This window comes from Loxodonta africana, chromosome 16 (genome assembly GCF_030014295.1).
Source record: "Loxodonta africana isolate mLoxAfr1 chromosome 16, mLoxAfr1.hap2, whole genome shotgun sequence".
NCBI classification, from domain to species: Eukaryota; Metazoa; Chordata; class Mammalia; order Proboscidea; family Elephantidae; genus Loxodonta; species Loxodonta africana.
In genome coordinates, this window is record NC_087357.1 from 38,328,923 (window position 1) to 38,351,427 (window position 22,505).

The 22,505-nt window shown below is 42.7% G+C and overlaps 1 protein-coding gene across 5 annotated transcripts in view; it reads left to right on the plus strand.

The window, feature by feature from the left end:
• The window catches only part of ALDH18A1 (aldehyde dehydrogenase 18 family member A1), a 43,873-nt gene continuing 21,368 nt past the window's right edge, over window positions 1-22,505 (plus strand). Inside the window, exons 1-8 of one of the 5 annotated variants that reach the window (XM_064269548.1) lie at window positions 37-72; window positions 3,902-3,957; window positions 5,486-5,601; window positions 9,728-9,942; window positions 14,134-14,283; window positions 14,381-14,485; window positions 17,434-17,592; window positions 18,016-18,106. In XM_064269548.1, the coding sequence (XP_064125618.1) occupies window positions 5,514-5,601; window positions 9,728-9,942; window positions 14,134-14,283; window positions 14,381-14,485; window positions 17,434-17,592; window positions 18,016-18,106 (808 nt within the window). In that variant the 5' untranslated portion in view covers window positions 37-72; window positions 3,902-3,957; window positions 5,486-5,513. Of the gene's footprint in view, window positions 174-3,901; window positions 3,958-5,485; window positions 5,602-9,727; window positions 9,943-14,133; window positions 14,284-14,380; window positions 14,486-17,433; window positions 17,593-18,015; window positions 18,107-22,505 lie in introns of those variants that run through there. The other 4 variants (XM_064269547.1, XM_023546904.2, XM_023546903.2 and 1 more) reach the window with 4 other exon arrangements.

The window sequence follows — 22,505 nt, forward strand, 5'->3', positions numbered from 1 at the left end:
CGCGGCCTGGCTCACTCCAACGTTGCTGACGTAACATCCATTTTGCCGGACGTGGACGGAAGAAAAAGGAGCGTAAGCTGGCGCCGAGAACCGGCCCGGCGTGGCATGCGGGGCGGGCAGCGGGGCTGGGAGGCGGCGGCGGCTGAGCGAGGGCAGCGGCGGCTGTGAGGCAGGTGCGCGGCGAGAGACAGGGATGGCTGGGCGCCGGCGCCCCTGCGAGGGCTGAGACGGAGCCCGGGACCGAGGCGGGAGCGCTGCGAGCAGCCTCGTGGGCCGGGAGGGGGCTGCGGGGGCGCGGCGCGGGCAGGTGCGGGGCCGCCCGGGGTTCGGAGCCTGCTGGTGAGTGTGGGGCGGGCGGGAGGACGGAGACCGTGCAGAGGGATGACGGCTGGGGCGGCCAGGGCGCGCTGCAGGGCCCTAGCGCAATCCCATATGCTGGGTCTCCGAGGCCCGGAGGTCTTCAAGCACCCGACTTCCCGGGCTACCCTTGGACACATCTAAATGGAAAAAGTGGTCCAGGTTAGACTCGGAACCTCTGCGGGCCTTTTCTCCGTCCGGGAGTACCGACTAGCTTCCAGTGCCCTTGCACTGATGGTGCTGTTATACCCAGGCTTGGAGCTGGCTGCTCTACGGGGCCTGTCCTGATACTGTCATCAGAGCCAGGCTCCCTGCACCGCTGGGGATTGGTTCACGACCACCTTTTGCACTATGGCATACAGTTTGTGATAGTTCCTTCCTGGCACATCAGGGCGCACCCACGTTCCCCCCTCCCCTGTCGTGTCCCTTGCTCTCTGAGGTGGCAAGATTTATCATCGGTGCTTTGCCTTTATTAAGTGGAGAGCCATATACCGAGCATACGTTTCTGGGTGCAGTTCTTTGAGACTGAAGGTCAGTTCTCTACCCACATCAATGAGATAAGGGCTTTCTGTTTAGAACGTTCAAAGAGAAATGTCCTGAGCCAAAACATGGAAACTTTTTTCAACTGGTGACACTGAGTCTAGAGACACGCACATACACACACCCTTTGCTCCCTAGAATCAGCTGTCTTGCTCTTTGAGGGCGTAATAAACTCTGGCAAGATGAACTATCCATTGCTGTGAAGGAGTGGACTTAACGTGGCTGGCTACAATGTGTTACAGGGGCAGGCCAGGAGGCCTGGTTTCTAGGTCAGTCATCCCTCCCTGACTTAGACACCTCAAACAATTCAGAGCTTTCAATTACTCCCTTGTCTAGAGAGTGATAAACAGTCAACCTTGGTGGCATAGTGGTTAAGTGCTATGGCTGCTAACCAAAAGGTCGGCAGTTCAAATCCACCAGGCACTCCTTGGAAACTATATGGGCCAGTTCCGTTCTGTCCTATAGGGTTGCTACGAGTCTGAATGGACTTGAAGGCAACAGGTTTGTTTTTGTTTTTTTGGTTAAACATAACTTGCAATTATATCCATCAGTGGATATTTATTGACTTCTTAGTACCCATGACAGATCCTGAAAGAAATAAAAAAAGATTGTAAGACATCACTAGTGCCTGTCTTAGTTATCTAGTGCTGCTATAACAGAAATACCACAAGTGGATGGCTTTAACAAAGAGAAATTTATTTTCTCACAGTCTAGTAGGCTAGAAGTCCAAATTCAGGGCATCGGCTCCAGGGGAAGGCTTTCTCTCTCTTCCAGCTCTGGAGGAAGGTCTTTCTCGTCAATCTTCCCCTAGACTAGGAGCTTCTCTGCGCAGGAACCCCAGGTATAAGGGACACGCTCTGCTCCCCGTGCTTCTTTCTTGATGGTATAAGGTCCCCAACTCTGTGCTTGCTTCCCTTTCCTTTTATTTTGAGAGAGAAAAGGTGGTACAGGCCACACCCCAGGGAAATTCCCTTTATTTTGGATCAGAGAGGTGGCCTGAGTGACGGTGGTGTTACAATCTCACCCTAACCCTCTCGACATAAAATTACAATTACAAAATGGAGGACAACCACACAATATTGGGAATCACGGCCTAACTAAGCTGATACACATTTTTTGGGAGGACATAATTCAATCCATGATATTCCACCCTTTGGCCCCCAAAAAAATCACATCCTTGCAACAAGCAAAACATATTCATCCCATCATATCATAGCAAAAGTCGTAATTCCAAGTCCAAAATCCAAGAATTCCTCTTCATCTGTGAAATCTAGAATACAAGTTATCTGCTTCCAAGGGTACAATGGCAGAACAGGCACGAGCTAGACATTTCCATTACAAGTGGGAGAAATTGGAGAGAAGGAAGGCATAACAGGCACCAAGCAAGTCAGCAGAAGACATTATACTAGCCCTCAAGGCTTTGAAAATAATCCTCTGTTCCCTGAGACAATTTACACGATAACCCTGCCCTCCAGCCTCTAGGTATTGGCCACATTCTCCAGATTTTGAGCGGAGGCCCAGCAGCCCTGGACTTCAGCTCTGCCTTCCAGGCCCACTGGGACAGCAGCTGTGCTCCCTTCGCTTTAAGTGTACCATCTTCCTCAACTGTCTGAGTGGTGACTCCACCCTTAGAAACACCAGAGGCCATGGCTCCACCCTTTGAAACCGCTTAGGCCACGGCCATACCTTTTCAGACTGAGGCAGCTCAGCTTCTTGTGTTCCTTGTCTCTTCAGCTTCTGCTTCCTGGTTTCTTGGTTCTTAGGGCCTCATGGCTGCATCTGCCCTGCTGGGGCAAGTGTTCCAAAGCTCTGTAGCTCTGCCAATAAGTGCCGGAGACACCCTACTCTGCCAGGAAGCCTCCTGCACACAAGCACTCAGCTCTCTAGGTCTGTGGGTCAGCAAGCCTAGGTCCACCAATAAGTGCCTGGAGGCAGCCCACACTGTCAGGAAGCCTCAGGCACACAAGTGCTCAGCTGTCTCGCTCCGTGTGTCAGCCCCAGTGCCGTCTGGTGCTGGTCTCCTGGTTCTGCTGCTTCTAGTACTTTGCTGGTTCCCACTTCTCTGCTGCTGCAGGTTCTCTGCTGCACTGGTCCTCTGCAGCTGTTGCGACTCTATCCATTCAGTTTTAGAGCTGCTTCCACATTTTAGGTATCTGTTAGTGTAGCATCCCACTCCTGGTACCAAATTCTGTCTTAGTTATCTAGTGCTGCTGTAACAGAAATACCACAAGTGGATGGCTTTAACAAAAAGAAATTTATTTTCTCACAGTCTAGTAGGCTAGAAGTCCAAATTCAGGGCGTAGCTCCAGGGGAAGGCTTTCTCTCTCTGTCGGATATGGAGGAAGGTCTTTCTCGTCAATCTTCCCCTGAACTAAGAGCTTCTCTGCGCAGGAAACCTGGGTCTAAAGAACACGCTCTGCTCCTTGTGCTTCTTTCTTGGTGGTATGAGATCCCCATCTCTCCGCTTGCTTCCCTTTCCTTTTATCTCTTGAGAGAGAAAAGATGGTACAGGCCACACCTCAGGAAAACTCTTTTGCTTAGAAAGATTAAGTAACTTGCCTGAAGGCATGCACCTAGCAAGTGTAGAGCCTGAACCCAAATCCGTCCAACTCCAAAGCCGGCGTTCCCTGTCTGTCATACTGTCAGTGGGAAGTTTCTAATCCAGTTGGGGGAAGGAGCAATAACACATGAACCTGTTAAAAGCTAACATGTAGGATTATATTCTATTTTGAAGGCTAGAGTTGCTTAAAAGGTTTCATGAAGGAGATGGAACTGGAATTTTAGTGTCACTATTTGATTATTTGGAAACCCTGGTGGCGTAGTAGTTAAGTGCTTCAGCTGCTAAGCAAAGGATTGGCAGTTCAAATCCACCAGGCGCTCCTTGGAAACTCTATGGGGCAGTTCTACTCTGTCTTACAGGGTCACTATGAATCGGAACCGACTCGATGGCACTGAGTTTTTGGTTTTGGCATTTGATTATTTTACCTTTTTGACTCTTCTGTAGGTATTTTGGAAACCCTGGTGGTGTAGCAGTTAAGTGCTACAGCTGCTAACCAAAAGGTAGGCAGTTCAAATCTACCAGACACTCCTTGGAAACTCTGTGGGACAGCTCTGCTCTCCTGTAAGGTCGTTATGAGCTGGAGTTGACTTGAGGGCAGTGGGTTTGGTTTTGGTTTTTATAGGTATTTTGGGGAATTGACATGTATTCAATTGTTTAGCAACAGTTATCGAAGGAATTTATATAAGCAGCAAACAGGCTATAGGCTCATATCCTGTTGCAGTGTTAGGCACATAATTTTCTCTTGGGACCTTCCAGAGAATAATAAACACTGAAGTCAACAACAATAGTAGCGCTTAACCCTTCTATTCCTTACTAGACACCATATCTTTTGCAACAGATGTACCCTCCCAGTCTCTCCAGGCCTGTACCTTTGTGCAGTATATAATGTTTAGAGCAGTATACACCACTCTTTTTTTTTTCTCTTCACTGTAGGTCTAAATGATAGTCTTTTGAGGCACCTTTTAATATGTCAACCAATACACAGAGCGAAAGTTAAAGGCGGTGGGGAGGGAGCGCAAGCAAAGAAGACACAGTGTTTTTCTTATCCTGTGAAAACAGCAATCTCCCTGTAGCATAATAAGAGCTACAGTGGTAATGGATTATCCTCTGTATGTATATAGAAAGGTGTCCCCTACTTTTCTGTAAAATGAACTATTCTTTTTCTAAAGCCTCAAGTTTGACCCAGGGTGAAAAAACTGCCAATAACCACCAGCTCGTCAACTCTGAGGTTTCTAGCCACGTACTCCTCTTCCACAGGATGTTCCCACAGCCATTTAAAATGTCAGCCTTTTGCAGGCATCTCCACCCCACCAACCCCAGCGACTCAAGACTGTCCTTTAAATTTCTGTGGGCATCAGGAAGAAAGACAAAGCAGCAGCCTCTGGCCTTTCCTCTTTTTTGTAGCTCACAAGGATCAAACCGACATTTCACGTATGTGGGTTACAGGATTCTTTGGGGAAGTGATAGCAGGAAGATGGAGATGGCTGCCGGATCTGTTACTGGAGATCCCCTAATGGTATAGGAATTGTAGTTAAGATTTAGTATCAGTACACAAATACTGGACCTTAAAGATTTCTTTGTCACTCAGAATATTCATAACCCTTAATTGTTGTTTGCTTGCGTATGAACTAAGGAGGTCCTAGAAAAGGAAAGGAGTCCCTGCGTGGCACAAATGATTAAGTGCTGGACTACTCACCAAAAAGTTGGCAGTTCAAACCCACCCAGGGGTGCCTTGGAAGTAAGTCCTAGTGATCCAGTTCTGAAAGGTCACAGCCTTGGAAGCAGGAGCGGTTCTCCTCTGCACACATGGGGTCACCATGAGCCGAAATCAGCTCGATGGCAACTAACAACAATAGGAAAGGAAGGGCTAGCGTTGGAACCTGAGACAGAGCCATTTGTTCTTTCTCTCTTTAAAACAGAGGTGGCCGTTTCTATAAAACAGAGAAGTTTGGAGCAGGAAGGATAAGCCTTTACTCTGAGAGTAAAGGAAAAGAAAATAATTTATTATTATTTTTATGTATTCTGCAGATACTTGGATCAGCCATCACATCTCAGCATGTTGAGTCAAGTTTACCGCTCTGGGTCCCAGCCCTTCAACCAGCGTCTCCTGCCCTGGGTCCGATCCACAGCTGCCTCCAGATCTAGTATGTACCATAGGAAACTGATAAGTATGTGGGAAGTTTGGTAGTCAGTGTATTTCAACCAAGATTTTAAAGGAGGAAAAACATGTGCTTTGGTGGAATTGAACATAGTCGGTTAGCAAGGAGGCAGCCTGTTGGTGACCTATCCCAATGTTTGTATTTATCGATGAAGTGTTACCTATATTCATTCTCCAAAATTTTTTACAGGCTATTTTTGTTTACTGCTGTCTTTTTTATACTTAAGTTTTTTATTTTTACATGATTATAGATTGACTTGCTATATAAGAAATAATGCAGAGAGATCCCTTGAACTTTTATCCAGCTTTCCTCAATGGTAACATCTTATAAAACTCTAGTACAGTGTCACAACAATCAATATTGACATGGATACAGTTAAGATACAAAACATTTTTATCACTACCAGGATCTTTCCTGTTGCCCTTTTGCCATCACCCGTAGCCCTTGGGGGAACCATTAATCTGTTGTCCGTTTTTATTTTGTAATTTCAAGAATGTTGTATAAATGGTATCATACAGTATGCAACTGTGAATATGTAACTTAACATAATTCTCTGAAGATTCATCCAAGTTTTCGTGTGTGTCAGTGTTTCATACCTTTTTATTACGGAGTAGTATTCAGTATTAGGAAACCCTGGTGGCGTAGTGGTTAAGTGCTACGGCTGCTAACCAAAGGGTAGGCAGTTCGAATCCGCCAGGCGCTCCTTGGAAACTCTATGGGGCAGTTCTACTCTGTCCTGTTGGGTCGCTATGACTCGGAATTGACTCGAAGGCACTGGGTTTTTTTTGTTTGTATTCAGTGTTACAGGAAATCCTGGTGGCGTAGTGGTTAAGTGCTACAAGGCTGCTAACCAAAGGGTCGGCAGTTTGAATCCGCCAGGCGCTCCTTGGAAACTCTGTGGGGCAGTTCTACTCTGTCCTGTAGGGTTGCTATGAGTCGGAATCCACTCGACAGCACTGGGCACTGGGTTCAGTGTTATGGATGTACCACAGTTAGTAGTAACTATTCACCCATTGAAGGACATCTGGGTTGTTTCCATTTTTTGGCTGTTATGATTAAATCTACTGTGAACATTGTGTGCAGGATTTTGTGTAAACATATTTTTTATTTCTCTGGGGTAAATGCCCAGGAGGGTGGTTGCTGAGTTGTATGATAACTGCAAGTTTAGTTTTATAAGAAACTTCCAAACTGCTTTTGCAGAGTGGCTGAACCATTTTATATTCCCACCAGCAATGTATGAGTGAGCCAGGGTCTCTTCATCTTCACCAGCATTGATATTGTCACTGTTTATTTTAGCCATTCTGATAGATGTGTGGTGATTTCTCATACTGGTTTTAATTTACTTTTCTCTAATGTCTAATGATGTTGAACATTTTTTTCACGTGCATATATATCATCTGTATACTGTCAATGAAATGATTATGTCTTTTGCTCATTTCTAATTGGATCGTTTTTTTACTATTGAATTTTGAGAGTTCTTTATATCTTCTTGGAGACCTGGTGGCGAAGTGGTTAAGAGCTTGGCTGCTAACCAAAAGGTTGGCAGTTCAAATCTACCAGCTGCTCCCTGGAAACCCTGTGGGGCAGTTCTGTAGGGTCGCTATGAGTTGGAATTGACTCAACAGCAATGGGTTTGGTTTGGTTTTGGTTATATCTTTTCGGTATTAGCCCTTTGTCAGGTATGTCAGATGTGTTTTCTCCCAGTCTATAGCTTGTTGTTTCATCCTCTCAACAGAGTCTTTTGCAAAGCAAAGTTTTTTATTTTGATGAGGTCCAGTTTGTCCGTTTATGGATGTGCTTTTCCCATCAAGTCTGAGAACTGTTTGCATAGCTCTAACCCTGAAGATTTTCTCCTGTTTTTTCCTAAAAATTTTTTGGTTTTATATTTAAGTCCGCGATCCATTTTGAGGTAATTTTTGTATAAGGGGTGAGGTATAGGTCAAGGCCTTTTTTTTGTCTCTGGATATCCAATTGTTCCAGCACCATTTGTTGAAAATGTTCATGAAGTTTTAAGTTGGCTGTTGCCTTGATGACACCTAAATCTTATCAATAATCTCTCTCCAAACCTCATTGTAAGATGACTTCCTTCTGGAAAACTTCTTTTCCCCATTCATGTAAAGACGAAATAGAGTGTAAAGGTTAAAAGTTCAGGGTCTGTAGCCAGGGTCCTTGGATTTAAAACTAGCTCCATTACTAGCTAAGTAACTCAGTGACTTAAAACAACTATCTGTTTAGGTCACAGTTCTGTGGGTTGGTATTTTGGGCCAGGCTCAACTGCACAGTGGTTCTGTCTGTGTCAGCTCTCACATTGGCTCAGGGCTGGTCACTGGGGACCAGAGTTAGCAGAGAGACCACAGTCTCTCCTCCTTCAGCACATGAGCTACACTGGCCAGGTATCGAGCCTCAGTTGCCTGCACAGAAGGTGAGAATTCTTGCTGCTGCACAATTCTTAACATGTTTTCTTGTAGTCTACTAAAATGGCTGTTTGAGCTCCAGCTGTCATATCCATGCTCCAGGCGGCAGGATGGATGAAGGGAAGAAGGAAACACTTACTGTCTTTTTAGGGAACCTTCCTAGAAGTCCCAAATAACATTTTCACATGTATTTCATCATATAGCCATGTCTAGCTGATCAAGAAAGGTGGGAAATGTAGTCTTGACAGGTAGCAGTATGCCAGCTAAAACCCAGGGATATGGTCATTTGTGATACAACTGATGAGTGAGTAATTTGTGGAACCCATGAGAAGTTGTAAAGGGGTTCCATGCCTGACATTCAGTTCTTACTGCCTTACTTTTGACTCTATGCAGATATCTTTTCAGCTTTGTGATCAAGAGCATTGTTTTTTGCCTCCTTAGAGGTGTTCCTGGGTGGTACAAATGGTTAAGTACATGACTAGAATCCAAAAGATTGGCAGTTCAAACCCACCCAGAAGCACCTTGGAAGAAAGGCCTGGCAGTCTGCTTCTGAAAGGTCACAGCCTTGAAAACCCTATGGAGCACAGTTCTACTCTGCACACTTGGGGTCTCTGCAAGTCAGAATCAACTCAACGGCAACTGGTTAAAGAAATCTTGTACAGTGTTGCAAGAAGAAGAATCAAGAGAGTATTACTTAGGTGTAGATGTCCAAAAGGTTAGAAGGAAATTATCTGAATTCAGCATTACTTTTCCTTCAGAAAGCTCCCTAGTTCCTTTTATTATTGTTCCAGGCATGTGGATCCATGCTGCCACGTCAGGGAGGAAAACTAAGTGGATTGGTTACGATTTTTATTATGCCTGCTGATAACTTTGCTCTTCATCATCTTTGCTAGTCAGACTCTTCCTCCATTTATAGTGGCGTGCTTTCTTTAATTTTACCAATAATATATCAAAATAATATATATTATACATATTATGTATTATATACTACAATTTTTAAATAATACTTTTCCTAAATTTTAATAATTTTTCTGATTCTGTAAACAGTGCATCTTTATTGCATAAATTTGGAAAATGTAGAAAAGAGGAAAATTTAAATCACCCATAATCCTATCAAGATAAAATGGTAATGTGTTGATTTGTTTTCTTCTTTTTTGCCTTCTACATGTGGGCATGTATATGAAACCAATGCATCACAAGCATTTTCCTATGTTACTAAAAATTCTAATAGTGTTAATTAGTTTTTCTCCTTTTTTGGACATTGACTCTGCCTCTGATTCCTCCTATTGTAAATAGCACTCTGATGAACGGCCTTCTGATAAGTCTCCTTGTCCCCATCTTTGATTAGTTTCTTCAAGTAAATTTTTGAACATAAAATTGCTGGATCAAAAGAGGTGCACATTTTTAAGGTTTTTGATATATGTTGCCATCACGTCTTCAGGAAAGACTTTAGTTTACACTCTCACCAGCAATGTTAGAATATGCCTCTGACCTGTGTACTGGATATGAACTCCTACACAGTAAGAGATAAGATAAGCTAGGTGTAGCTTCTGATATATTGTTTTTACTCAGTTAATAGTAACAAAGCTATTTGTGGTGGCTGAACTGTTTGCTTTGTGCATGCATCTCTATATTGAAATATTAGATGGTATATTTCATTTTTCCCCCTCATATTTGACTTTATTTGGGGCTTACAGATCGTGTCCAGCCCTCAGCTGTCAGCCACGTTCGTTCTTGGAGCAACATTCCCTTTATCACCGTCCCTCTCAGTCGTACACATGGCAAGTCCTTTGCCCACCGCAGCGAGCTGAAACATGCAAAGAGAATCGTGGTGAAACTTGGAAGCGCCGTGGTGACCCGAGGGGATGAATGTGGCCTAGCACTGGGGCGCCTGGCATCTATTGTTGAGCAGGTAATTGCCAAGATGGGAAATTCTGCTGAACTAAAACAATACAGGATTTTTACATTGTTGGATCTGCCTTTTTGGCTTATAAAAATATTCTTGATTTTAGCACGATAGATTTAACCCAATCTGGAAACTCCCAGCGCAGGTGCCACTGGGAAATGATGTCCCAAGGCAAGGAAAGAGATGGTCAAGGGGTAGAGTTGATTTCATGTGGTTCATTCTTCAGGCTTCTTAGCGATACCGAGATGTAGAAGTCGGTGGTTCTTAATTCTGGCTGCATATTAGAATTCTCTGAAGAGCCTGGAGGTGCCTGGGCTTCACAGCAGACCATTTAATAAGTATCTCTGGGGATGGAGCCCAAGTAGTTGTGATTTTAAAGTTCCTCAGATCACTTTAGTGTGTAGCCAGAGTTAAATATCCTGATGAATGCATATAAATATTGAGGTTTTGTTTTTTTTTTTCTGTTCTTGTGGGTTTTTTCTTTTAAATTACCCGATAATCTTGAAATAAATATCAGCTGTCATTGCAAAGATATCCTAAGTTCAGATATTAGAAAGGACTTACCAGGCTCCCCAGAGCATATTCATGTCAGATTTTTATTTAAGGACAAAGGATAGAGCACAGGAAGAGAGAGTGCAAGCAAGCCTTGGCAGTCCAAGAGACATCCTACGAGCGAGCTACTAGGGTCCTGATTTACACACGAGCCACACTGTCTCCAGATTGAATCACCAAGATCTTAAAAGGAATTTTGGCTTTGGGATAGCTTAAAGCAGAATTTGCCAGTCATGTTTTTATGCAGTCAAGCCAGGCTGACTGCAAGCTATCAATAAAGAAACTGACCTTGGGGGTCGGCAGGGGAGTTTTGAACTTCAGACATCACATCATAATCCCACTGCCTTTATCTTGGGCAAGAGAGATCAGCAGACTTTTTCTGAAAAGGACCAGGTAGTAAATATTTTAGACTTCGTAGGCCATACAGTCTCTTATTCAACTCTTAAGCAGCCATAGACAATACATAAAGCATGGATGCATTCCAGTAAAACTTTATTTACAAAAACAGGTAATGGTCTAGATTTGCCCTTAGGGCTGTAGTTTGCTAACTGCTGGCCCAAAGTAAAACACCAGACATCCAGGCATCTCCAGAGATAGAATTTTTCCAGTCTAGCAGTAGATGAACTCTGTCTTCCATAACCATGTTTCAGATTTTTTAAACAGCATTCGTGAGGAATTGGTACTGGGAAACTGCTAACCTGAAATGTGGTGGAATTTATTTATATTTCCTGTAGTAAGCAATTATTATCAAAGTCCACCTCCCAGATTGAGTCCACTGGGGTCTGTACAATTTAACAAATACTTATCTAGGGGCCACATTGTGGAAGGCATAAAACCTCTGTCATCTCTGCCCTTGGAGGCCAGAATAGACTCCAAAATAATTGGTAATTACTCAAGACAATAAATATCCAAATTGATGGTGACCGATGGGTCCAAAAATGGGAAAGTCAAATGGGTGTGATTGTTCGTGGGGCTTCCTAAAAAGAACTAGGACTCAGCCTGGGGCTGGTTGACTGGTAGGATTTTTGTCAACGAAGAGGAAAGGCTCCACATGACTAAGCACTCAGTGTGCGTGATGCCCTGGAGCTGTGCAGCCTGGTGGTTCTGGGGAAGGGACAGGCTCTGGAAGTGGATTCCAGATGGGGAACAAAGACAAGAATGAGTGTAGCATGCTGGTGGACCAGGGAGGAGGGTGGAAAAGAAAGTGGATTATTCCATTTAGGCAGGGCCCAGAAGCCAAGGAGAGGAGTTGGGGTTTTATCTCAAAAACAGTTCGAAGATTTTGAGTAGAGGAGAAACATGATGAAAACAGTGGGGAGAACCTGGCAATGGTTCCCCTAGGTTAGCAGTTTCTCTGTTTGCGGTTCCCCTTCTAACAGTGGACCCAGAGGCCTAGATCAGGGCCGAGCCTAATAGCAGACTCAACCATCTTGTCCAAGAGTATCTGGATCATGTTCGATGGACTCAGGAGCCAACTTAAAGTGGCTTCTGCTGGCCAAAGATGGGACAGTTTGAACATCAACAGAGATAATTACTGCAGTGATTTTAAACACGTGAAATATGCTCAAATCCACAAGCGCGTAATGATATTTTTTTTTAAAAAAAAAAAACCTCATTGGTCATCTTTGCAGGATAGTAAAAGACCGTTTCATTATTTTGAGAACTGATAAAGGGAAAAAACAAGCATTTGCCCTACTTTCATACACAAACTGTACATCAGGTAACCAAATATCTGATGAAGGAAAGTTCCTCTTTAGGAAATTATTCTAGGCTTTAAGTGAAAAAGGAATGATTGAATTAAAATATCAGAATTTCACAACCACTAATGAGTTAGTGAGGAGCCCTGCTGGCACAGCCTTGGAAGCCCTTATGGGGCAATTCTACTCTGTCCTATAGGGTCACTATGAGCCGGAATTGACTTGAAGGCAATGGGGTTTTTTGTTTGTTTTGAAGGCATTGAGGGACCTTGATAATGATCAGCAGCAGCCCCTAACACCTCCAAAAGAGACAGCCAGGAATTATGTAGCCCCTTACAGGACATGGACAAGACAGCCTAAACAGAGTTCAGCCAAAAAATAGATGAAGCCTCTGTATCTAACACCAGTTTACAGGAATAGAGAACAGGGTTAAACAATACCAGAGGGACGCAGTCAGCAAAATCCAGACTGGGAAACCCTAAAGGGTAAACCAGTTTCTTTTAACAAAAAAAATTACAAGAGGAAGAAATGATGGAGCTGGGCCTGACGATTAAGAGACTTAAGGGACACTTCAGTTAAGTGCAGTGTATGGGCTTTGTGTATATCTGAATTCAAGCAAGCTAAAAAAGGGGAGGAAATGTGAGCACTGACTGGATATTTACTATTAAAGAATTGAACTTCAAAAAAATAATACTGGTCTTATGAGTGTATACGTATTTATTCCCTGTCTTTTAGAGAGTCCTGTAGATAATGTGATACAGGGAAGGTGCAGATGATTAAGTGCTCAACCACTAGCCAAAAGATTGGCAGTTCTGACCCACCCAGAGACACCTCAGAAGACAGTCCTAATTTTCTGCTTCCAAAAAGGCCTTGAAGATCCTGTGGAGCAGTTCTACTCTGAACACATGGAGTCGCCATGAGTTAGAATCAGCTCTACAGCAACTAACAAATACACGATATGCCTAGAGTCTGCAATTTGCTTTGAAACAATGGTAGAGGTATAGAGGAGGTATATTGAAATGTGAGAATTTGTCCACGAGTAAACAGTTGTTGAAGTGATGGGTGGGTGTTAGGTACATGACGGTTTACAATACTCCTCACCGCTTTTGTTATATATGGAATTTTCTGTGATAAAAAGTTGTGGGGTTTTGTTGTTCTTAAATGGTGGTTTGTCACAGGTGTTTGTGAGTTCCTGAATCAAACAATAGGGTTCAAACATCAGGTGGACAGGTTGGGAACACTTATTCTTTGTATCTCTTGAGTCTTTACTTCCTTCATGTGAATCTGTCCAACATGGGAAACCAAATGACCACAAGTGGTTCCAGGGAAAAAGCATTTCCCTGGTGTAGGCATAAGAGACCTATAGGGATCAAACATGCCCAGAAACAACCTCATCTCCCCAGATCAAGCCTAAGAACCTGAGAAGCCATCTACTAAGTTTACATTGCAGTTCTTCCCTCCACACCTCTGTTCTGGAGTTTATTTCATAGAGCAACTAGGCCTTCTGCGTTACAGACTCCTACAGATACCATGAAGTCCTATGGATCCCAGACGTGGCTACACACTAAACCCACACCCAGTGCCCTCGACTAGAATCCCTTTATTAAGAACTTCTGATTTTTATCTGCCACCTACTAAACAGGTTTGAGGCAGAAAGTAGGAATCTATATTTTTGTCAAACAACCTGGGTGATTTTTACAGAGCCAGCCAAGTGCTGGTCCATAAACCAGCATTTGGGATCCACTTAACAATGGACTCAAACATATCAAAGATCATGGAAATGGCTCAGGACTAGGCAATGTTTGGTTCTGTTACACGTAACATCACCATGAGTTGGAGCCAACTGGACTGCAACAAACAACATTAGTCTACCCTACTTGGGTCTCTTGTGAAGAAAGGAAAGAGATTATACAGTGACTTGTGGTGCCTTTTCCTTCCTCAATGTCAGGTGTCAGTCCTGCAGAATCAGGGCCGGGAGATGATGCTGGTGACCAGTGGAGCAGTAGCCTTTGGCAAGCAGCGCTTGCGCCATGAGATCCTTCTGTCTCAGAGCGTGCGGCAGGCTCTGCACTCAGGGCAGAACCAGCTGAAGGAGATGGTGAGTGCTGATTGCCTATACCCTGTAACAGGGGTCCTCAGGCCTCCTTCCCTGTTCCTCACTTCTAATCACACGTTGTCTGATTGGTGTATTACAGGCAATTCCAGTCTTAGAGGCACGAGCCTGTGCAGCCGCGGGACAGAGTGGGCTGATGGCCTTGTATGAGGCCATGTTTACTCAGTACAGCATCTGTGCTGCCCAGGTGAGAGGCTGGGCTTAGTGGGGGGCTGTGGGGACCTGAGAGTGGATTCTGTGTAGCAGCTGGGCTATGAGCAGGATTCTGGAACCAGACTACCAGGATACAGTCTTGGCTTTAGCACTTGCTAATTGGGAGAACTGAAGAAATTCTTTAAGTCTAACCTTTTTGTGCCTCGGTTTCCTCATGTAAGAAATAGGAATAGTATCAGTGCCTACCTCAGAGGATTTTTGGAAGGGCTTGATTAGAAAATAGAAAAAAGCATTTAGCATAATGTCTGATACATAGTACATTCTCAATAAGTATTAGCTCTTGTTATACTAATGACTCTTAGAACTACTACAAATGCTAATACTTACCCTGAGTACAGAAAAGTTAGGTGGCTATTTCATTGGCTTTTGTAATTTCAGGCATTTTGCTTCTCTTTGTACCTTGTTTCCTTATATAATGGATACCTGTTGAAAATTGAAGGAAAAGAGGAATGCTAGCTACTGTGGTTGGTTTGTTTTTCACACATTCAGAAATATTTATTGAGCGTGTAGTGTATCAAACAGTACGTTAGGTATCGAGGATACTGTGGTAAGCAAATCGAACATAGTTCCTGTTATCATTGAACTTTTACATTTTTAGCAAGGACTCTTGAGTGTTCTGGAACCTTCTTTCTACTTTTTTTTTTTTACCTTAATTTTCTTTTTCAATGGTTTTTTAATCATCTGTACAACTAAACACTATATAAAAACATCTAAAATCAGTCACTTCACAAAACAAGACTAAAGGGGCACACTAGCTCAGGAGCAAGGACTACAAGGCAGGAGGAGACAGGAAAGCTGGTAATAGGGAACCTGAGGTCTAAAAGGGAGAGTGTGTTAACATATTGTGGGGTTGGTAACCAGTGTCACAAAACAGTATGTATACTAATTGTTTGAGAAGCTAGTTTGTTCTATAAACCTTCATCTAAAGTGCAGTAATAAAAATGAAAATCGCTTCACAAAACCTCTGTCTTCATCATTTTCACAGTTGTCCTCTACAATGATGCTTTGATATTATACCAGAGTGTCTTTGAGTAATTGGTTGAAACAGAAAGCCATGAACTCACCCCATTATTACCTGTGGACACCACTCTCTCTAATGTTATTTTTTGTATCAGCGTAAATGCAATAGAAAACTAGATCTCTGGTGTCACTCTTCTTTCTTCTCAACTGTCTCTTCTCAGTCCAATGACAGTTTTAGTCTTTAGTTTTTAAAAAATGCTTGGATCCAGATTAAGAAGTTTAGGTCCAGACTATGCTTTCGTTTTGTCTTGTTTTCTTTTCCCCCAGGGACAGTGCTTTTTGAGGTTCTTTGGTTTTTGGCTTCTTTTTTTTTTTTTTTAGCTTTAAAAAGTTTGTGCACACCAGCCATTGTCTCCATTAATGTGGATGTGTAAGAGCTCTGCCTCCAACAGTTTCCCACACGCACCAATCCATGAGTCTCTTCTTTCATACCTGGGCCCTTCCTGGGTGTTTTTATCTACAGGAAATCTCTGTCCTTTGCACCTTTTCCTGTGGTTCTTTATTTTCTTTAATATTCCTATATAGAAAGCCATTATTGGAAGCTTTTGGCAATCTCCAGTGAGTCGTTTGCTAGGTTAAAGACTTAAACAAGTATAACCAATTACATTATTATTCATAGAAATGAAACTGATTGCCCATCTCCAAGCATATGCTTTCCTATTGGGCTGTCTCCTACCCTCGTGGTTAGATCCCTATCCGTTGTTTGTTAAAAAGTATTTTCACTGGACCTTTAGGCCTCCTGCCTGCCTTTCCTGCAAAGTTGTATTGGCTTTTATTATTGGACCTGTCATCATCATGACTAGAATCTATATGTTCAGCTTTGTCCTAGTCTTATCTCCTTCAGACTAAACTTGTCTGGAAAAGAGCCCATGACCTTCTCTAACAAAAATGTGCTCCATTCCCTCCTCCTATAAACCATTGACATTTTTATTCTCATCCCAGCTAGTACAAGGCTTGACAGTTTATAGGTACCTAATAAACTTTTTGTCAGATGAGTGAGTGAGTGAATTATTTCCCTCAGTCATGTAACTTCTGCATCTCCCTCACCCACGTTTTATCTATTATTAAGGCTGCTGTTTTGTCTTTCTTAGTACTGTTGTTTTCTTTTCAGTCACCATAACCAGACCCTAGTTCAGGCCTCAACTATCTCCATTTAGACTGTTTGTTCTTGACCAGCCATCTTCAACCTGTCCTACTTCAGCCTGTTCTACATAGCAACAACCCTTCAGCATCAGAGAGATGACATTAAAGCATTTATTCATGAGCTTCAGGAATTCTTACCATTTAGTTTTTTGCCATCATCTGCATTAATTTTCTCTCCTACTAATCATTGCCCAGTGCTCTTGATTCAAGCAAGAAAGCAGGGCTATTTACTGCTCCCACTCCCAACTCTCTCCTTGGCTTTGAGCAGCTTATGCCCAACTCGTCCTTTGAACTAAGTTATGTTTAGATGTTCTTTCAGCCTGTGACTCAAGACTCATCTCCATAAACCTCCAGGCGAGTCCTACATGCTCAGACACAGCCTTTGTTAACTCTAGTAGTGGTCTGCTTCAGAACAAAAACAGTGACAACTGAACCCTGTACCATTGTGTCTAATACCTTTTCCCAAGCAGGATAAAGCAGTTGTTCACTCACTCACCAAATATTTAATTGCCAGGCCTTGAATCAGATGCTAGGATCCAGAGTTACTTAATTGCCAGGCCTTGAATCAGATGCCAGGATTTTTTTCATGTCTAAAAGAATCGAATAAGCATCTCGAGATGTGTATTCTATTCATATCCGTGTGGAGTCCCAGAAGTCTAAAGTTTGCCCCCCACACTCTTAGCATCTTTTGTATGCTGTTCCTTGGAAGTTCACCATTTACCCCTGCTCCAGTGTTTTTGGTCTATTTAATCCTTGTAGATTTTGGTGACCAATCTGGATTTCCATGATGAGCAAAAGCGCCGGAACCTCAATGGGACACTTCATGAGCTCCTCCGAATGAACATCGTCCCGATTGTCAACACAAACGATGCCGTTGTCCCCCCAGCTGAGCCCAATAGTGACCTCCAGGGGGTAAATGTGGGTAAAGTATTCCTAAGGGTTTAGCATGCTGGAGACACTAATGCTGTGCCGTGCTGCATGTACTAACACCAGAAGTTCAGCATAGACAAGATGGAGACAGGAGAAAAGCTGGCAGTATGGAGCAGTGGCTGCATAAGCTCTTCTGAAGTCAGGGGCATGCATTCAAGAGGGTAAGGTGCTGTAATGCTTTAGGATGGTGCTGCTCTGAGCATGGCTTGTGTGTACCAGTGAGTAGAAGGCTGCATGTTTGGAAAAGGGGTTGCAGTGGGCATTGTGTTTTACAGGCAGAAGGGGCTTGAAAGAGCTGCCACCCAAATACTTAGGGTCACTGGTTTTGCCTCCCAGAGCCTAGCTGACTGCTTCTGTGAATTTTTTTTGGACTGCATTCAGCTCACTTACGACTTTTTACCTGCTTTCCAGGTCATTAGTGTTAAAGATAACGATAGCCTGGCTGCCCGTCTGGCCGTGGAAATGAAAACTGACCTCTTGATTGTTCTTTCAGATGTAGAAGGTACAAAGTAATGCCTTTTTCTTTAAAATGCTACCTGTGTTGGCATGTGAGTTCCCCTCCTTGTTTGAGTCCTATAGATCTTTTGTTTTTCACTATGGACCATTATGAATTTCTGACACATACGGTCTGACAAAGGGTTTTTATGACTCAAAAGAATGTGGGCAAGTCTGGGAGATACAGTTTGAATGCTGAAACATTATGTCTAGGCACTTTCCTTTTTTTTTTTTTAATAATAGCTTTATTGAGATATAATTCACATACTATACAATTCACCTATTTAAAGTGTTCAATTCAATGATTTCTAGTATTGGAACCATCTCTATTGATTTTAGAACATTTTCACCATCCAAAAAGAACTATACCCTTAGCAGTCACTATCCACTGGGCAATCACCAATCTATTTTCTGTTTCTATGGATTTCCCTATTCTGGACATTTCATGCAAATGCAGTCATACAATATGTGGTCCTTTATGACTGGCTTCTTTCACTCAGCATGTTTTCAAGATTCATCCATGTTGTAGCATATATCTGTATTTAATTTCATTTTATTGCTGAATAATAATTCTATTGTATAGATATACTACGTTTTACTTACTCATCGGTTGATGGCTCTTCGGATTGGTTCCGCTTTTGAGCTATTATGAATAATGCTGCTATGAACATGGGCATATGAGATTTTGTGTGGACATATGTTTTTATTTCACTGAGGGTGGAGTTGCTGGGTCATGTAGTAATAATGTTTAGCCTTTTGGGGAACTGCCACACAGTTTTCCAATGTGGCTGTATCCTTTTACATTCCCACAAGAAGTGTATGAGGGTTCTGTTTTATCCATATCCTTGTCAACACTTGTTATTATCTGCCCCTTTAAATTTTAGCCATCCTCGTGGATGTGAAGTAATATCTCATTGTGGTTTTGATCACTTTCAGTTTTTCATGTAAGTCATTGTTGTTATTATTAGGTGCCATCAAGTTGGTTCCAACTCATAGCAACCCTATGTGCAACAGAACAAAGCACTGCCTGGTCCTGTGTCATCCTCACAATCATTGCTATACTTGAGCCCATCTTTGCAGCCACTGCGTCAATCATTTCATTGAGGGTCTTCCTCTTTTTTGCTGACCCTCTGCTTTACCAAGCATAATATCCTTCTCTAGGGACTGGACCCTCCTGATAATATTTCCAAAGTACGTGTGATGAAGTCTTGCCATCCTCACTTCTAAGGAGCATTCTGGCTATAATCCTTCCTAGACAGATTGTTCGTTCTTCTGGCAGTCCATGGTGTGTTCAATATTCTTCACCAACACCATAATTCAAAGGTATCTATTCTTCTTCAGTCTCCCTTATTCATTGTCCCACTTTTGCATGCATATGAGACAATTGAAAATACCATGGCTTGGGTCAGGGGCACCTTAATCCTCAAAGTGACATCTTTTTAACACTTTAAAGAGGTCTTTTGCCACAGATTTGCCCAATTCAGTACGCCGTTTGATTTCTTCACTGCTGCTTCCATGGGCGTTGATTGTGGATCTAAGTAAAATGAAATCCTTGACAACTTTGGTCTCTTGCCGGTTTATCCTGATATTGCTTACTGGTCCAGTTGTGAAGATTTGGTTTCTTTATGTTGAGTTGTAACGCATACTGAAGGCTGTAGTCTTTGATCTTCATCAGTAAGTGTTTCAAGTCCTCTTCACTTTCAGCAAGCAAGGTTGTGTCATCTGCATATTGTAGATTGTTAGTGAGCCTTCCTCCAATCCTGATATTGCATTGTTCTTCTTATAGTCCACCTTCTCAGATATGTGCTGCTCAGCATACAGATTGAATAAGTATGGTGAAAGGATACAACTCTGACACACACCTTTCCTGACTTTGAACTATGTGGTATCCCCTTGTTCTGTTCAAACAACTACCTCTTGATCTGTGTACAGGTTCCTCAAGAGCACAATTAAGTGTTCTGGAATTCCCATTCTTCACAGTGTTGTCCGTAATTTGTTATGATCTACACAGTCGAATGCCCTTGCATAGTCAATAAAACACAGGTAAACGTCTTTCTGGTATTCTCTGCTTTCAGCCAAGATTCATTTGACATCAGCAGTGATAATCCTTGTTCCACGTCCTCTTCTGAATTGAGCTTGAATTTCTGGCAGTGCCCTGCAACCACTTTTGAATTATCTTCAGCAAAATTTTAGTTGCATGTAATACTGATACTGTTTGATAGTTTCCGCATTCTGTTGGATCATGTTTCTTTGGAATGGGCACAAATACGGGCTGTCTTCAATTTTCTTGCATAGACAAGGGAGCACTTCCAGTGCTGCATATGTTTGTTGAAACATCTCAATTGGTATTCCATCAATTCCTGGAGCCTTGTTTTTCACCAATGCCTTCAGTGCAGCTTGGACTTCTTCCTTCATTACCGTATGTTCTTGACCATATGCTACCTCCTGAAATGGTTGAATGTTGACCAGTTATTTTTGGTACAGTAACTCTGTGTATTCCTTCCGTTATCTTTAGATGCTTCCTGGGTCATTCAGTATTTTGCCCATGGAGGTCTTCAGTATTGCAACTCAAGCTTTAATTTTTTCTTTAGTTCTTTTACCTTGAGAAATGCCTAATGTGTTCTTCTCTTTTGGTTTTCTAACTCCAGGTCCTTGCACATTTCGTTGTAATTCTCTACTTTGTCTTCTCAAGCCACCCTTTGAAATCTTCCGTTCAGTACATGTACTTCATCATTTCTTCCATTTGCTTTAGCTCCCTTGCCAGGAGGTCAGAGAAACTTAGTTCCCAGCCCACACCCAAGGCAGCTTAACATGGCAGGACTTATTCTCCACTTTATACTCCGGCAGTGTAAGGTAAGGACAGTGAGCTGCCCAGATAAGGCAGGGACAGATGTGGGTGAATTAATCTGTCTTCTGCCCATGTGGAAAATCAGAGATGTCATGCCTGTATGTCAGTATCTTTACCTGTAAGAAGTCTTAGTATCATGTTGATACACTGTAATTTGAAGTTTTAGAATAGAAACAGTTAAGTTGGTTAAGTGTGAGCCACCCTGAAGAAGGCATTTCAGTTAACAGATTTTTACTGAATTTCTACTATGTGTCAATATTGTGCTAACTGCTTTACAAATGTCACTTTATTTAATCCTTGTGGCATCTCTGCAAAGTAGGTAGGTTAGCCCAGTTATACAAATAAAGAAATGAAGTTCAGATCAGCCAAATGGTATATACAGAGTTACATAGCTAGTACTTGGCAAAGGCTATTTTCAAATCTAAATCTGTCCAATTTTAAAATCCACACTCTTCCTTTTCTCCTCTACTGCCCAGCAAGGAAAAGGATGTGAGTCAGATTAACTTGTAAAACCCAATTTGAAATACGCTCTGGTAAACTCTAGTTTTAATGTGGCTTCAGATACCAAAATTGGTCAATGGCAGGCTTATGCTGTCACTGTGATTAATTGGTTATCCACTGAATGTTGATTTCTAGAATAACATCAGAATTTTAAATATATCCTTGGTGGGTTTGAGAAGCTGCTGTAAGGGAAAAAGAGGAGTAGGCAGAATATCAGAATGCTGGGAACCCCTCGATGTCTCTGGGGAAGTTTGGGTTTGGGGTTGTCCGGCCTACTGCTCTGTGAAATTAGAACAGCCTCACAATTCAAGCCCACAGTCTCATAGCATTGAAGCTTCTGGGAGGGACCCTGCCCTCAATCCTAGGAGAGCTGTAGGTAGACAGAGATGGTGAGAGGTTATTCTTCTTCTCCCTGTAATTGCGGATCTTGGTTTATGCTGTTTTATTCTATACTGGACACTGATTTCCTCACTCCCCTTATTCTTTTACCCCTCCAGAGAGGTTGCATACAGCAGAGATGTACTGAAGATTTAGAGCAGTGGAGGGGATGGGTACATTACAGCAGAGGACAAGCAGTAACTTATAACCAAGTGTAGGACATCACTGCCCAAAATGTACTTCAGCCAGTCCCCAACCACGAGGAGTCTCTCCCTGTCTGTCTCACTTAGGTCTGGACTTGACTTCATTTCCTTAAGCCCTTGCTTCCCCTTTTCTCCCCTTCCAAGGCTCCTACTTGTTCTTTTTCAAAGTGAAATTGTGGGTTTTTCATCTTGAATTTTATGCATGTAACATTCATGTTACTCTGTTTTCTGTCACTGTGCTCAGTTATAAAAGGGACACAGATGCTTAATGGCTACAAATCCAGACTGAATGCCAAGAGTCATGAGCTCTCCTGCTGACTCAGTGTAACCTTCACAGCAACTCGCCCATAAAATGGGGAGTCTAAATTAGTGGCTGTTTCAGCGGGTACTGTGAGAGTAATGACTGCCTGTCTCAAATTTCATCTTTCTTGGAGGTAGTCCCATTAAGCTATATATGGCTGCTGCACTGTTTCTGC